This window comes from Gambusia affinis, linkage group LG13 (genome assembly GCF_019740435.1).
Source record: "Gambusia affinis linkage group LG13, SWU_Gaff_1.0, whole genome shotgun sequence".
In the NCBI taxonomy this organism is placed as follows: Eukaryota; Metazoa; Chordata; class Actinopteri; order Cyprinodontiformes; family Poeciliidae; genus Gambusia; species Gambusia affinis.
Window position 1 is genome coordinate 3,824,606 of NC_057880.1, and position 16,509 is coordinate 3,841,114.

The following is a 16,509-nucleotide window of genomic DNA, read 5'->3' on the forward strand; positions in this document are numbered from 1 at the left end:
AAGGGAGTTTCCCTATGAGGCAGACAAACAGCAAAAGCCCAAAGCCAAAGCCAGAAGTTCCTATGCAGGCTGAACTACGCAGCTAGTGGCTGAAAAGCACAAGAAGCCCTGGAAACTTGGCGAGCCTTGATGTAGACCAACAGTCTGATGTTTATGAGGAATTTAGAAAGGTCAGTAAATCTCCTGTATCTGCAGCAGAGTAGGATTAAACATGCCGGACAGCAGGGGGTAAGAGGTGATTCTGTTTCGAAGGGGTCACACGAGGGTACAACACAGCTGATCGTCCACACGTGGATGATAGTGCAACTATCCTGTATGATGGTAGCTTTTGTACTTTTTCACTGTAAAAGTTATCATCACTGGCTTTTATAGGTTTAAAAGGTATACTATCTAGAGTCTCTGCCAGAACAAGAGCATCGCCGACAATTACAATATGGCTCCAACGAGGCTTGTTTGTAAGTTTAAAAGTACCTTTTATAAGATACCAACCTTTAAACAGGAGTAAATGTTTTTTATGAAGCCCCTATTTCTGCATTAGAAAATATATATTTTATTAGTCTGATGTAATATTCTAGTCCTGAATGTTTTCATAAGCGGTAAGCTGAGAGTCAGAACAGGTCAGTCTGAGTGGAATTAATCTAATATGTTTCACTTGGAACAAAGTTACTGATATGAACTTTTCAATCATTTTAAAATTTATATAATATGACTATATATGCCATTTATGTGTGACTGAACAGTAAATAATGAAGTGAACTACATAAGTCATTTTATATAGTCACATACAACACTATTACATACTTACTTCATTTTTATTAGCAGTGTGTGAGGTGGCTGGGAGCAAGACTGAGACGACAGAGAAAAGCAGCAAAGATTCTCACTTTCCGACATGTTTTTGGCTTATTACAAAGTCTGGCACTTACATGTGAGAATTTAATTCCACCTGAGCAACAGCAGATGGTACTGGCCTGTGAAACCCCGGCAGTTCACATAAACGAACACCGTCTCTTTAATTGGTGCCTGGAAAGGAGCTCCAGCTGTCTATTATGATAGAACAATTTACATGATTTACACATAAAAAATCAACTAAGGAGGGGCTGTAGCGCTGAACTAGCAGTGGACGGGAGCAGCTGAATATACATTAACCAAAAAGGAGCTTAGAGAATGAGATGGCAGCACTTCTAGTTACTGTCTCAGTGTTTTAGGATGGGAACGGTGAGCTCAGGAGGATATGAGGTGTTTGTTTTCCACCAGTCAATCTTTTGCATGTAAGCCAATAAAGCTGTTCTTGACCAACCAGAGCACATTCTTCGGGCTGCATCTTTTAAATGGTTTCTGGTAACAGAACCTCGCCAAGCTTCATTTCAATAACATCCTTCTTCTTGCTACTCTTACATAAAGTCCAGATTCTCCAACCTGAGCTACGGATTTTTGCAGCTCCTTCAGAGGTCTCTTGTAGGGCCCTGTGAAATCCCTTTTATTTTCTCCCTTTTTTCATTTTTATTATTCTGAATAATAATTTTAATAAATCATATTTGGGGGTTAACAAACATACTTTTTATTAACCCCAAAAGTATGCAGTTGAGGTGTGAAAGAAAAACAACTTAACAGATCAGTTACTGTTATTCTGGACTATAGCTTTAGTTCAGCAGATCATTAGATGGTTTTACAAAGGCGTTACAAAGTGTTTCCATGAATTTTGTTTTAAAGACCTTCAACATTACGCACAAAACATTGAATCCAATTTTATCTAGATTTTTACTCAATTTTAACTAAGTGTTTTAGAGTTTAGCTCCACCCCAAACTATTTGTCACATAAAAAACAGTAAAAAGTGAACAAGTTGCTGGTTTCCATTATGAACAGGATCTTTGATCATCTTTTATTTCTTCCGTCTGTCAAAGACACCTCCATAGAAGTAATGACCATCAGTGTTCTAAATTATTTAGAGATGTCGTAAAGAATATGAATATGTACATCAAAAACAGCATCTACATACTAATAGGTGATTTAGAGTAGACTTACGTTTGGTGCACCGCTGCGATCCCTGAGTTTTACTCCAGCCGTGACAGCACTGCCCTCCACAGACATTCACCCTGCACACCGAAACAAAGACAGTCACAGTGCTGCAAACACCTAGCAACACCAGCACAGAGGAGCATGCAGTTCATGGAGGACTGATTTGATCAGCTCTTTTTCAACAGCAGCGTTGTGTTTTAAGTCCACCGAGAAACTTCACCTCACTCTGCTTGTGAAATCTTTATGTCATTTCAGTTCCCCACCACTGACCTGACTTACTCATGACAGGATCCGTTTATCCAATATGTTGTTAATGTATTGCACATTCACGTCTCACTGACTCGGTTCACAAGGCAAGTCGCGAAACATTTTTAAGACTTTACGGCAGAAAAAGATGCTTAACTTTCCATTCAGTGGGTAATTAAAGACACAATGTTAGCGGATGTAAGATGGGGCTGTTTTTTAAAGAATATTAAAATAAGGACAGAATAAAAAACAAACTTAAAATACATAAAAACCATTTTGGCATAAAACAAAAAACAGTATCATCGTGCTGATGATACTGTTTTTGATGATTCAGAACCTTTTAGACACATTAGCAAAACCTTTACTCCACTGAACACTTGTGGAATCAGCCTGGCCAATGTGACCAACAAAAACACAGTGACTGACTTGCAGCAAAATGCTTCTTAAAGAACTGAATGGCATCCCACAGCAGTGTGTGACCGTAAGGTGGAACTGGGGAGGTAGCAGGCTGCAGTAACTGTGTACGGTTCTCCTGCATACAACTGTTGATTGTTTCTGTTTCAAGAGAAGAAAAATTAAAAGAGAAATACATCAACCAAACAATGGCCTCAATTTTTAATTTTTTATTTTTTTTACTAATTTTACTTTCTTTATGGTCTGACAAGTTGTAAGCAATAAACTTGTAAATGCAAAATACAGCACATATTTTAAACATGTTTTGACAGCCTGATGAAATGTCAATAAGTAGTAGGGAAGTGACACCAAAAAAGACGAGGTATACTCCTCCAAATTTCCTTTTATTTTGTCTTTCTTTTAAATAAACATCATTGGTCATATCCATAGCCAAATGATAGCTTTTAATTTCTCTGTCTTGCCACGCACACTGCGATATTAGATCATGTCAGGTGTATTAAATGGGTCTAAATGCAAGGAGATAAAGTGAATTTAATGTAACATCAAGCCCAATGACTTATGTGTGTTTCTTCCACAACAGGATTAACAGGGAAGCTGGACCAGGAGAATCATCTGCAGCTCTTAAATGCTCACACCTTGATCAGGCTGATGAGAACAGATCCTCTCTGGAAGGATGTCTCACACACACAAAAACACACGCACACCAGAAGCCTGACTGTAATCTAATCATATGAAGATTAAATTAGCAGTACCCACCGTCCCAGATTCTGACTTTTGAGTCTTTTGAACACTCGATAGAAGCCGAGAAGACGGACTGAAGAAAATTAAGAGTTGTGGCAAGAAAATCTGTGACGAAAAGGCAAAGAGACACACCAGCCCTGCTTAACCCACTTTAATTGAACTCTAGTTTGTTAGTTTGTTTAGAAAGTCAGGTTCGTTTGTGGAGATGTGAATGCGTAGTCGGGCTCTAATGTGGACCAAAAAAAGCAAACTCTGTTTCCAGGTCTTGGTTTGATTAAAGTGAACACTGGTGATTATGTGAACACCAAATGGGCACGAGACCGGTCCAAAAGCAATAAGTGGACTATAGCGCAGGGCATCCTGCGTCAATACAAACAAAACACACGTGAGAATTTCACGCTTAACTGTAGAAATGGCTTGTTGTCTTTTCCAGAGAAAAAAAATTAAATCCTACAACTGCTAAAATCTGACGTCACTCCATTTCTGGTTACATTTTGTGAAGAAAGTTGAGTTCACTGTCTTCTTCATGGGTCTTTGTGTCATTTTATTAATTAGTTTTTGGTGCAGCGCCCCCATGGGTGAGGTTTTTCCATTAGTTTGGATCGTTTGCTATGGAGCAGTGTGAAAGAAAGCTGCACCGGCTGAAGATGTAACAAATGTGGAAATTTTGGTCCTAATCAAACCGAGTCTACCAGACAACCAGGTGTGAAAAAAAACCTAAAGTAACTCAGTACATTCTGCATTCCATTTAAAATGCACACTTCATAATATTAAGCAATTATTACGGTTGTGCCTGGTTGAATCGTTTTACCAGGTGGCACCAGTAGCATTTTTTCATGTGAAGTCTTCAGTGAGAGCAAGATGAAGGGAAAAAGCAGCAGCAGGCTGTGTGTGGCCCTGCAGTCTGGTCCCAGCTGCTCAGTCTGCAGTCTGCTAGAATGTTTTAGTGTGTGATAAGTGAGTAAGGTACAGCTGGGAGTTTCTGTCGCCGCCATCGACAGCAAATGACTCTAGTTGGGTCATTACCAGCTTCCACGGTGCTGCAGAGATCTGGAGGGGTGTGTTCATGTTGTACCTGTTCAACAGTTTGCTTCCTGTTATGATAATGTGGCACTGCAGATCCCGCAGGCTCATGCTGCCTCTTGTTTCCTTGTTGAAGGGCTGTTTCTTTTCCTTTCTCAAACTATTTCTGTTGCTTGTGTCACATCAGAATGGACATTCATAAGTTTGGTATGTGATATTCATAACAACCCTGTTGCATGCTGGGTATGCTTGACTGCAGATAAGAATCTAGCAGTCTTGAGCACATCAGGGCTGACTGTGACTGAGGACACTGAAAAATGTTGGACCAAATTATTGGTTTTTAGTGATGGGCGTATCCAATAAGGAAAGATTATGGTTCAGTTTACGCATAATTTAACCTACTGACTGACAATTAGACAAGTAAATTTAAGGATAAAGACTGAAACAATCAAAATGAAACCTGCTTGCCTTGAATAAGTCATTGTGTAACACTTTTAATGTAATCATGCCACTGCATTATATGTCACAGTCCTTTGCTTCAGTTTCCTCAGACCAAACTGTGGATCAGATTGATTTATATGAAGGGAATAATACAGACATCTGTGTAGAGAGGTTTGTTTTTAATCACATTAATATTTCTTGAAAGAACTTTTATAATTGTACTGAATCTTCCTCTAAACAATGTGGCTGAAAAATGTATCACGATATCAACGTTTTATATCAGTCAATATCGATAATCATCAGGTTGTTTTTGTTTTAAGCATCTGGAATATTGCCAAACTGGGGACATTACCTGAATTACCCCCAATTTGGTCTCAAGCTTTTACTCCATGCCATTGTTGTTGTTTTTTAAGCGACTATGAGGAACAATGGCAAAACATGAACCAAGCGACTCAAAAGGTTGTTGCTAGGTTACCAAAGAGGAGTGAGTCAGCTGATGCCACCCACCTAGCTTGTCAGGTCATGAAAGGTTGAGCAGCTAAAGCATTTCCTCTGCCTACATCTCCCAGAATGCTTTGCGGTTCTGGATTGGAGTTCAGTAAAACTATAAAATACTGTACCAGACATATCTATTGATATTGATTATGTATTTATTGTAATATAGACAGTTATTGATGTGTTAACCAGCCCTATTGGTAAGTATAACTAATTACTTTTTTCAGGTAATCTGTTCAACAGTGTTAAGTGCTGGCAGCAAAATGCAAAAAATGTGTTTTCTTGATTAAATGACAAAATTCAAAAGGACGTAGAGTTTTGTTTTAAAGGTTCCTTCATTTCTGGGTCAACATCAATTTTGTTATAAATTTTAAAAAACTAACTAAACCAAGCAACACATGAAAACTAATTCTAAAGACTGGAATACGAAGGGGAGAAGGAGCAATGCTTTCTTAGACTTTTGGATAATTGTATGTTTTCCACCAGAAAAATGACTCTAGATGCATGGTCGCCACGGAGACCAGAGGTGTTCAAAAGAAACCATTGTGCCAGCTTCAGGGTTCCAGTCCAAAGACTGGGTCCATTCTACACTGGAAACAGAAACTTTGAATTCTTCAAGCGAAAATTTTCCTCTTCAAATTTTCAGATCCATTCTTCTTTCATAAATCCAACGGCAGCAACCAGGTGGCGCTTAGCATTTCACCTTTCTGGATTACATTGAGAAAAACATATAACAGAACTGATCTTTTTGAAATAGCCTTCGCGTGTATAAATCTATAAAGTGGCAGCACATCTGTTAGAGGCAGCTAGTTGAAATTAGCAGAGCGGTGCATATACCCACAGCCTGAACCACAGCCTGAACCACAGCCTGAACCACAGCCTGAACCACAGCCTGAACCACAGCCGCAGCCAGACGACCGAGCCCGGCAGCTGCGGCGCAGCCGCACCACCAGCATCTGGACACGGCCTCAGACACCTTATGTCAGCGTCTCATCGGCTCTCATTGCCATTTGCCTAGTGCAGCTCTGGACTGGCAAGACTGAAAATACAGATCACAACCGACATGACAAACCAAACGCCACATAAAAATCACTTTTCAGATTGTTACTAGAGCAGAACTGAGCTGGCCTTGGCTACAGGTGGGCAGAGTGTCAAAAGTTACACTTCCAAACCACAAAAATGTTCTACCACAGCGCTCCTGTGGTTCTATTAAACCACATATGTGTCACTGAATATGAGAGAAAGTCTGGACGATAATGCAGTTCTGCCCTTCCCCCACGTTGCTGTGAAGCAAGCTGTCTGAAAGATCAAGCATCTCACGTTTTTTTCCCTCTCTCGCAAGAGACAATGTGGATGTTTGGAAATCTCTATGCCCACAAAAAATACAACAAAAAGAACTCATTTTGCTGGAATTGTCCCATAAGTTACTGCAATAAACGAAAATATTGTTGTTTTGAGAAGCTTTTCAAGTGATAAAATTATAACGGCATAATAATGCAGGGGGGCACATTCTCAAACACGCATAAACTTTAAATTCTAATGAACAACTAGCACTGAAACGGGAAGACATTTTAAATATACAAAATAAGTAAACAAAACAGAAACAACAAATAAATGTCTATAGACGAAACTCAAAGTTGAGACCAGAGCACCAGACTGAAGAGTTTTGTCATCCAATTTTTGATAGAAAGAGAAACAGATTCATAGATTTATTGCTTATTGCAGCAGGTCCACCAAAAACATCAGTGGCTGTTCATTACTATGTTATTTTAGCAGTGCAGATGTTATAATCTCTGCTTTCCAGTTTAAACAAAGTCATTAAATGCACTTTCAGAATCTTTTTCTCAACTGGATCATACAATCATACCAAGATCATCCAGCCCACACAGTAAAAAGGTTCCCACCCCGACAGAAGCTGCTTTTGTATCTAAACACCATAAAAGGGATTTGGATAGCAGCTTGCTCATGGCAGAATCTGATTTACTGTGAGGATTTGAGTTTCTCTGTGTCTTTATTTGGGTTTCTGTGTTCTGCTGAGTCTCCCTGTTGTCCCGGCTACGTCTTGATTGAGGACACCTGTTCCCTGTTTCCCCTCATTGTCTCCCTGTGTATTTAAACCCACCTGTGTTCCTGGTTGGGTCCTGGTCAGCCTGTCTTGTTGTCTTGCCTGCTGTCAGTTGATTACCACTTGCTACCAGAGATTAGCTCCCAGCTTTTGCTCACTTTGTGCTGCCTGGATTTCTGTGTTTTTTTCGTAATTAAATCTCCATTTATTCCCCGTAACCTGGGCCAACTGTGTCTGCCTCACCACTCAACTGCCACAAATGATGACATTTACATTGAATGTAAAAATACGAATAAAAAAAAAAGAAAAAGAACATACACTTGACAGAGCAAATGTGGAACAAAGGTGAAATATTTGTCCTGCCAGGTGTAGAAAGCCCAAGGAAATTCCCACAGGATTCTAAATACCAGAAGATACTGATTTAATGTTTTTCTGTAAGGTCTGACTTGCTGATGTTAAAAGAGAATAATACATACTAGCACTATGACACTCCAGTAAACCGTTTAAAGAAAAAAACACACTGCAAACTCCTTGATTGAGCCAGAAGTTTTGAATCCTACAGGATGTGTATGGATGGCGACGTTTATCCCCATTTCATCGTTATTCCCTTATGTACTAATGAAGCCATTTAAATTCACACCTCTATAGTTAAGAATGCAGCCAATGGGATGCTTGATACTACAAATGTTGGTTGTTTCATCTTCCTGGCATATTAATGTTGCTATTAGGAAAGCTTTGTTTACATCAATATAAAAGTAAAAATGTGAATTACATGTGATTCATCTGCGAACGCATCAGATTTTGCTCATAAATCCAGTGAATAATCTTAACCCTGAGCTAGATTGTGCAATAAATAATATATTTAGGTTGACTAATATGTTCTAAAACAGAATTAAAACGTAAAAAAAAAATGCTAAAAGGTCTTTTTAAATTTGGGTATGACACTTTTTAGACACACTAGGCATTTGAGGAATTCAAAGGAGCTACACTAATATTAAATGGTACTGTAAAAAATGTAGAGGTAATTGTATATAAATATTTATTATTATATTCAGGGAATAAAAGCTTCCAGGGCAGTACAGTAAAGGCATGAGTGTGTTAGATAACGGATTGATGATTTAATATCACAAAAGAGAAGCTTGGAGTTATTTGGACAGTACAGCAAAGATTTTTGCAGTATTTTAAAAACTGTTCAGAAACATATTTTGATTCAAGTTCAAATACTTTTTTTAGCAATCTATAACAGCATCAATACATTGAACATACTAAGAATGAACAGTCTGTTTCATTTCTTAACTGTCTGGTGGCGCTAATAAGCATCATATCTAAAAAATGTACATTAATGTTGAGCGTAATGTTTACATAATGTCAAGGTAATGCAACTTCTGTTTGACAGGAAAAACAAATGGTCAATTTTTTATACAATGCAGGCATTAAGGGCTTAATCATCTGTTGATGCAATTAAAGGCCAAAGAAGATGGAGATGGAAGTTTTAAGTATTGATTGAACAGAAATCTGATTTATTGGTATTTGACCTGCCGGTCGTGCGGTAGGTGTGATCATTACTGATGGTTTTCTGTGAGGCGCTGAAAGAGCAGCTTTTTAATAATATTACATAGCATGAATATAGTCGGTGTAATCAGTGTAATGTAGTTAAAAGTGTTGTGGGTTTTTGAAACTCCTGCTCTGATCAGAATTAACGGGAACAAACTTCGTCGGTACCGATCCATGAGTCTGAACAGCTGTTCAGCTGGAGTTTTAGATGCTGTTCCTAACTGCGTGGGTTAAGGTTAAAGAGCTGGAAACAAGTCCTGGAGTTCCCGTTAGGTTCTCTTACCCGGACAGCTTCATCAGCTGGTTCTGCTGGTTCTGGTCCTGTGGCTGTGGGGCTGGAGCCGCTGGATTCCCCATCCTGCGGTTCCGAACCTGGCTGCCAAAGCTTCCTGTGAGACCCACGTTAAAAACCATGGGCTGTCCGGACGGGCCATGGCGTGTAGAGATGGAGCTGAGGCGCACCCCGCCTTCCCCAGGAGCCGAACCGGGGCCCGATCCCGGCCCCGGCCCGGGCTGCAGCACGTACAGCCTCCTGAAGCCGCTGCGACTCTGCTGCCGCTCCACCGACTCGCAGACAGGGGAGAGGAACAAGCCGACGGAGAGGAGGAGGCCCCATATAACCCAAACCATGTCCACAACTGTCCGAGGAGAGGAGAAGAAGTCAGTCTGAGTCCGGTTCCCACTCCTTTCACTTTAGGCGAGCAGGAGAAACTTGGGTATTCCTCAGTGTGTTCAAGGAAGCAGCGATTTCCAGCCAAAGTTACCGTTCCTCCAGGGGGTAGAGGAAGGGGAAAAAGTGTCTGCTAACTAGATAGAAGTTTGAAGTGAAGCAGGACATGTACGGCCAGAGGAACTCTGGGCTGTAGAAGCGCTGCCTGTCTTCTTCAAACACGGCCTGACTCGGTTTGCAGTCAGAGAAGCTGAGAGCAGAACTCCAGCAAAGTTCCTCAGTTGGAGGTGAACGGTGTCAGCAGGGGCGCGCGCAGCCTGCCTCCAGACATGACGTCAGGAGGGGGGGGCCTGCACACTAACCCCAAGAACGCATTTTGGGAGTTTCTTAGGGGCCCAGGAGTGTCAGGGGACCCGGACCGAACCGAAAGCCCACACCCACACAGACCGGACCCACCCCATCAAAGAACCTACCCACATGCGTCCATGTCTCTGTAATGTGATACTGACTCCCAGAAAATCAGCGAAAAATAACTGGCGAGCGGGTTTCTTCCCAAGAAACGTCACAGAAAAATGTTCACTGGGTCAAGACTGAGCAGGTACAGACAGACAGACAGACAGACAGACAGACAGACAGATACTTCCAGGTGATGTTTGCTGTCGTTTCTTTACCAGCCTATAAATTATTTTCTTTCTAAAACGTTTTATGTGGCAAAGAGTCAACAACTCAAGTGTCACGCAAATTGCCAACGTTGATATTGTAACAGAACTGTTCTACAGCCCTCATTCTAATGAACAGTAATATTCCACATACTAGAATAATGTTAGAAATTGAAGTGCAAAAACCTTCAATGATGAACATTATTGAAGAGCAAGTATGAAATGCAGGACAGAAACAGGCAAAGAAATGGGAATGACAACAGCGGGGGAAATCAGATCCTGTCATGGAAGGAGACAGTGAAGGCCAATGAATCCAGGGAGCTGCATCCACACTGAGGCCAGGTGGATAATGACATGGGCAGCAAGTGAAAGACCTGTAGCAGGTAGCAAAACCTGGCAGGATGACGGGAACAGAGGAACGCAGGCTATGGACATCTTGGTCGGCTCGCACTTCTTTCTTTGCAGTGGGGAAAAGCAATTTCTGGTAAGCTTCATAGCGTTGAACTGGTGCATTACACACGCGACATATGCAAACGTTGGGCAAACCTTAGCATTCTCATTACCAGACGCTCTGGTAAGCAAAAAGCATGGTAGAACAAGGAGTTTGTTTTTACTAGACTACATTCAGGTACAACTGGTAACCAAATCCCCTGTGGGCTCCTTATTGGCTAACATCTGAAATACTAAAAGAAGCTGATGGATCAAATTTATTGTCAAATTATTTTGTTTTCTTTTGTTTACTGATTTAAAAAAGCAAGAAATAAAAAAACACATTTAATTGCTATGTTTCTAATGGATCAAAAACATACAGAACATGCCAAAGTTGCATGTTGATTGTTGAGTGTGTGTAGTCATCATTGACAGGTGTAACAGATCTTTAGCAGTATTTACTGAACACTGTACTGGAACATTTACTGACTAATACCAAGGTTGAAAAGCTGGTTTAAAATTCCACATAACCTATTGACACAGGCTTGGTGAACCCCAGAACTCCAGTCACCTGGACCTCCAGTCACCTCTACCACTCTCTTTACCAGACCGTTGGGGGAAGACGGGCAGGCAGAACAGTGAGTATCAGAGGCTTTAGGGGAGGTATAAATAGGTTTAGTATTTAGAATTTTGTAACATGTCTGGGAAGTCATGTTCATCTGAAATGTAAGACAAATACATGTGTTCCATCCCTACTTTTGTAAAGCAGTGATTTGGTAATTTTGTACTGGTTGAGAACAGTTTTACATCAGCATTAGCCCTGGGTGTGAACTGGCTTATCATCTGTCCTCGCATCCTATTTATACACTAGATGACTGGAACATAGTGAAGGAACAGTGAAAGAACAATCTAGCAGTTAAAATGCAGGCACATCTTTGATAGAGCAGTCAGGATAGCCACTTCTCCTGGTTGAAAACTGGACTTATTTGTGCTGACCTCTCACAGTTATCACTGTGATGTCATGTGATCTTATTTAGGCCGCATGAGAAAGTTTTTAAGGAAGCGACTTCCTGTTTGCACATTCCTCCATGTTTGCTTCCTGATAGTTCGCAGCATGTTAGGCGTATCTTGGCGGCGGTCCCAGCTGCTGGACGTGGAACCCTGAAGGTTGAGTGTAAGCAGAATCCAGGACCGACTGGGTCGCAGCTTTCTAGGGAAATAAGACGGAGGCTGGACAAGCGCTCTGCCATGCTAGTCTAGAAAGATACAGCATGCCTCAGAGGAAGGTTGTAGCCAGATGATGAAATAGTTTTCTTTTTAAAAATGTGGTCAGAGAGTTCATTTAATGGCTCGGAGACTAAATTCGTTCATAATAAACATGTTGGAGAAAATCATCCCTCAGAGACACTGTGGATTTTTGGACAGTCCTCTTGTCTGATGAAAGACGAATCATTCCTGCTAATCGCCTGTAGTGAAGTTCATTCTGCACAAAGAGTCACATGTTCCTTCTGTCTAAATACATAGTCAGTTATGTTAAAGGTATGCTGTCCTGTTTCCATGGAGATAAAGTTTCCTTTTTCCCACAGACTCACTCCTCTTTCCTTGTAAGATCTAAATGAAAATCTCCTCCGCAGATTCCTCTAAAACTTTGAGCCTCAAATTGTCATACTGTAGATCTATTTATGGCATACTGGGGATCACGGATCATTTGAATGCCTCATCTTTAAATGAATGACACATGAAATACATCATGTCACACCATCTTGGTTCCAGACCAATAGCGATGACATTATGGAGCCAACTGGTGAGGAGACTTTAACCACTGGGATGCATCCAAAATAATCTGGACTGCAAAAGAGAAATCTTTTTCGAGTTCATCCAGAAAATATTTTTGTAAAGAAAGTGATTCCGGCATGTTTTTTTTGTGCAGCCTAGTTTTCCTTTTTTTATTTCCTTCTTTAGATCGGAAATATCTTCTTTAAGCTGAAATTTCTTCTTCACATTTTCTTAGGAGCAGAATGAAACAACGTCTTCCTAATGAACTTAAATGTGTGGAAAGACAGGATGTTAGAATCATTTCAAGTTTTGACTTTCAAATGCTGCTACTATTTTGAGCACAGCTCCACTAATACAGCAAACATTTTATCAGCTGAGGGAGGAATGGGACAAAATTCTCTATAAACAGTGGGAGAAGTAGTCGCAGATGCAGAGAAGAGAGAGATTGTTGCCAACTGTGGCTCTATGCAGGGATGAGTTTTAAATTCTTGCCAGAGTTCTGACTATCTGTGCTACCTCGTCAGATTTTCCTGCCATAGCACGGATCAATAGCAATGTCCATCTGTTGGTGCTACGCATCTAAAACTGCTACCGTCATGTTTACAAACTGAAAGCGGCTTACTTTCTCCCCTGGCTCTATGTGTTACTGATAACTGGGACATACTGGACGGACTCCTGATGGACACAGAAATGTATTTTCTGCATCCTCTTTTTTTTTTTTCCTCATCTACCCTTATTTTATTTTCTCATCTAAAGAAAGGGCAGCACCTCCCATGATAGCTGCGGCTTCAGACACCTGTCTACCCATGCTGTTCATCTGTCCTGTTTTTGTTCTTTGGATGGTGTTTCTGTACAATGACAATAAAGGCTGATTTGGATTCCTTTAAATCGTAGACGGTCCGGCACTAACTGGCCTTCCTCTGTCTCTGACCTACTGTACAGAAAGATCTGAGGGTGAGGATGTCTGAAACACATCAGGAATGTTTGGAGGTACTGTGAAGCAGAACAGGTAAAGCTTTGTGTCCTGTTATTGGTGCACTCCTCTGGACGATGACAGAACCGCAGTAAATCACTCACAGGATTTATCCAAGAATAGCCTTTAGGAAATTTAATTATAATAAGGAGATTAGTTACTTGTGCTTTATGAGAGATATGATGTGGTGATGAATGAAATGGCTTGAATCAAGGACTTAATAAACCTTACCTGGATGTTGGAGTTTGCTGTGCTGAGATCAGCCTTAGTACTGGCTCAAACCATCGACTTGAAGCAGCATTCAGGATGTATTGGTTGCACGGTTTTTAACTCCCTCATGCTATAATTTGACCTGTTTTGGCTTTGCATAATGGCTTCATAAACGGCTCTCATGTAATCTGACCTGAGACAAAAAGCAGTCATCTTTATCAATCAGCTGCAGTACCGTCCATCTTGGCAGCAGAGGTAGAGGCTCTATGGACTGGGACGTACACGATCCAACAAACAGAGAGATCCAGAGGGCTTCCTCCTGCCAAAGCTTCAGAAGGTGGAAGTGGATCCAACTGTGCTGGAACTGCAGAGCTCAGAGAGGAGCCTGACTGATGGAAGGTTATAATGGATTTGGCCCACTCCTCCTGACAGAACTGGTTTTGCACCAAAATGTACTTTGTGTGCAAAGGTAAATTTGATTTCTTTTTAACTAATTTGGTTGTATGGTGAGTCATTGCCTCTTTGGTAGAACCTGTTAGGTCCCATCTTTACCTTCCGGGTTGAGATCTTGTTTCCATAGTCCAACATACGTTGCTTTACTCGTGATGGTAAACATTCCAGCATCGAAAGATAATGCTGCCACCGAATTACTTCAAAAATTATTTTTAGGCCTGTACACTTCCTGCTTTTTCCTTGAAATGTAACATTGGTCATTATGGGCAAACCAAGACCAACACCCAGGAACTTAAAACCACAATCAGACTTTGTCTTCGTTTGAAAGTAATGTCTTCTTCCTCACCAAGTGACCCATCAGCTGATATCAGTCAGGGAGTCGTTTCAATGTGGATGATGACACTCTTGCCAACCTCAGTCAGCATCTTCACAATGATTTCTGCTCTTGTGTGTCACCAAAACACACTTCCCTCTGGGACACAGGACCCAGGATTTCTCCCAGTGTAATATAAGCCTGGCTACCCACCAGGCTAAGTGTTTTATTTTAAGTAGTTTTTTTTTTTTACAAGTAACATTGACAGTAAAGATGGCTTAACCCAGGTTTATAGCTGACACATTGAACTTGTTGTGAGGCTGTCCCTGCACCTCCCCATTGGCTGTGCTATTATGTCCAAATTATGATCTCAACAACCTCAGAATTTTTGTAACTTTGAACATTTTTTTACACAAAAACCCTTGTGGCAGCTAGTGGACCACAGTAGTGTCCTTACCACTGGGCTGAGCAGGTTTTCTGGAGGAAACCCTGCAGAACCCGTCTACTTCCTGAACCATCCCAGTGTTCAGTGGAAATGCTGGGGTTGTTTTTAATTTACCAGACCATCTGGTAAATAAAAAAATAAAATAAAAAAAACAGAAAAAAGCACCTACAGGTTCTACAGGCAGAAAAACTGGGGAGCTCAACTAGGGAAGGTTGGGGAGATTTTGTAGCAAGTATTTAATATTCTGACATTCAGTAAATGAAAAGAAGCTTTAGGTTGACCCTATACAGGAACCATTTAGCCTGATTTATGTATGTTCTTTTGTTTATCAATAATTGGTTTCAGCTTCATTATTTGCAGAATGAAGAATGAATACATGAATCATTTAATTATCAAGTTTACTTCTTGATACATTAAAACAACCATTTATATTACATTGTGGACATGAAGGTATAAAAACGTTGTGATAAAGATGCAGTTTGCATCATTGGGTCTGGTTCCGCAGCCTTCCACTCAGCTCCTGCAGATCTGAGATCAGCCCTTCCAGAGCGGCAACGCCGTCCCGTAGATCGGCATGGACTTCACCCGTCGCAACATCCGTGTGGATTTGCTTCAAGACCGCAATGCAGAAAGCATCAAAGCATGCATTAGTCTCCTTGTGGCATTACAGACAATCAGCTGCACACTACTGTCATTCCAACAGTTACTGAGTTCAGCGTTAACTCCAAACCATATTAAGTGTCTGCTGACTGCATGTGTGTGTGTGTGCGTGTGTGTGTGTGTTCGGTGACCTCGGGAAGGTACCTTGGCTTTGGTGGCCAGACTTCGGAGGCTGAGGCGGCTGGACGACAGCATCTGGAGAGATTCTGCAGGATTCGTCTTCTGCTCACTGCAGCTGATGCTCACTGAGAGACAGAGGCAGAGAGGCAGGGAGTAATGTTACTGATGAAGCCTGTTGCATCTGAAATGGAAATCAGTGCTTGACTACAGTGGGCACAGTCTATCTGGATGGTATCCATGGGTTACCGGTAGAAGTGGGGACCAGAATATGTATTTGATACTATTTTGGACTATTGTAACCTTTAACCTGAATGTTTTGAAAAGTCACTCAGGTCTTTAAAATCCTGCTGTTTTTTTTGTTTTTGTTTTTTTTCTCCTTGGGGCGGGGGGGCTACTTCTTGTAAAATTTAAAGTAGAAATGAAAAAATATTCACAAGCTCCATTATTCCATAAGAACGTATTTGCTCATATTGTCCCCTCAGAGCCCTTCAGTATCAGTCTGCAGGTTTACTAGTGACTGCTGGTGTGTTGAACGCTACGATGAAAGTCAGAGCTTTAAGACTTTAAATCTTAAACTGATTAGGTTTTGTGTTCTACTGTTGGGCTAGATCTGCACAGAACTTTGATTCCTAGGAGGACCCAATCTGAAATTCCTTGCCAAACCTAACAAAATATTAATAGTGCATTTATCAATGCAGTATGACAGCATGGAGGCCAGCAGGTCGTCATACAGAGAGGAATCAGCTAAAATAACCGCCGGCCTGTTAAATAGGAACCAAAACAGAAAAAATATTGTAACAAAAAC

The 16,509-nt window shown here is 40.9% G+C and overlaps 2 protein-coding genes across 7 annotated transcripts in view; both read right to left on the reverse strand.

The window, feature by feature from the left end:
• ltbp1 (latent transforming growth factor beta binding protein 1) overlaps window positions 1-9,987 on the reverse strand; it is a 70,614-nt gene extending 60,627 nt beyond the window's left edge. For 4 of the 6 annotated variants that reach the window (XM_044136260.1, XM_044136258.1, XM_044136261.1 and 1 more), the window contains exons 1-2: window positions 9,280-9,985; window positions 2,024-2,094 (exon numbers count right to left, since the gene is read on the reverse strand). In XM_044136260.1, the coding sequence (XP_043992195.1) occupies window positions 2,024-2,094; window positions 9,280-9,626 (418 nt within the window). In that variant the 5' untranslated portion in view covers window positions 9,627-9,985. Of the gene's footprint in view, window positions 1-2,023; window positions 2,095-9,279 lie in introns of all 6 variants that reach the window. The other 2 variants (XM_044136259.1, XM_044136257.1) reach the window with 1 other exon arrangement.
• A 5,318-nt stretch (window positions 9,988-15,305) lies between these two features.
• The window catches only part of ttc27 (tetratricopeptide repeat domain 27), a 44,310-nt gene continuing 43,106 nt past the window's right edge, over window positions 15,306-16,509 (reverse strand). The window contains exons 19-20 of the mRNA XM_044136634.1: window positions 15,729-15,829; window positions 15,306-15,534 (exon numbers count right to left, since the gene is read on the reverse strand). Coding sequence (XP_043992569.1) covers window positions 15,409-15,534; window positions 15,729-15,829 — 227 coding nt within the window. The 3' untranslated portion in view covers window positions 15,306-15,408. The remainder of the gene's footprint in view (window positions 15,535-15,728; window positions 15,830-16,509) is intronic.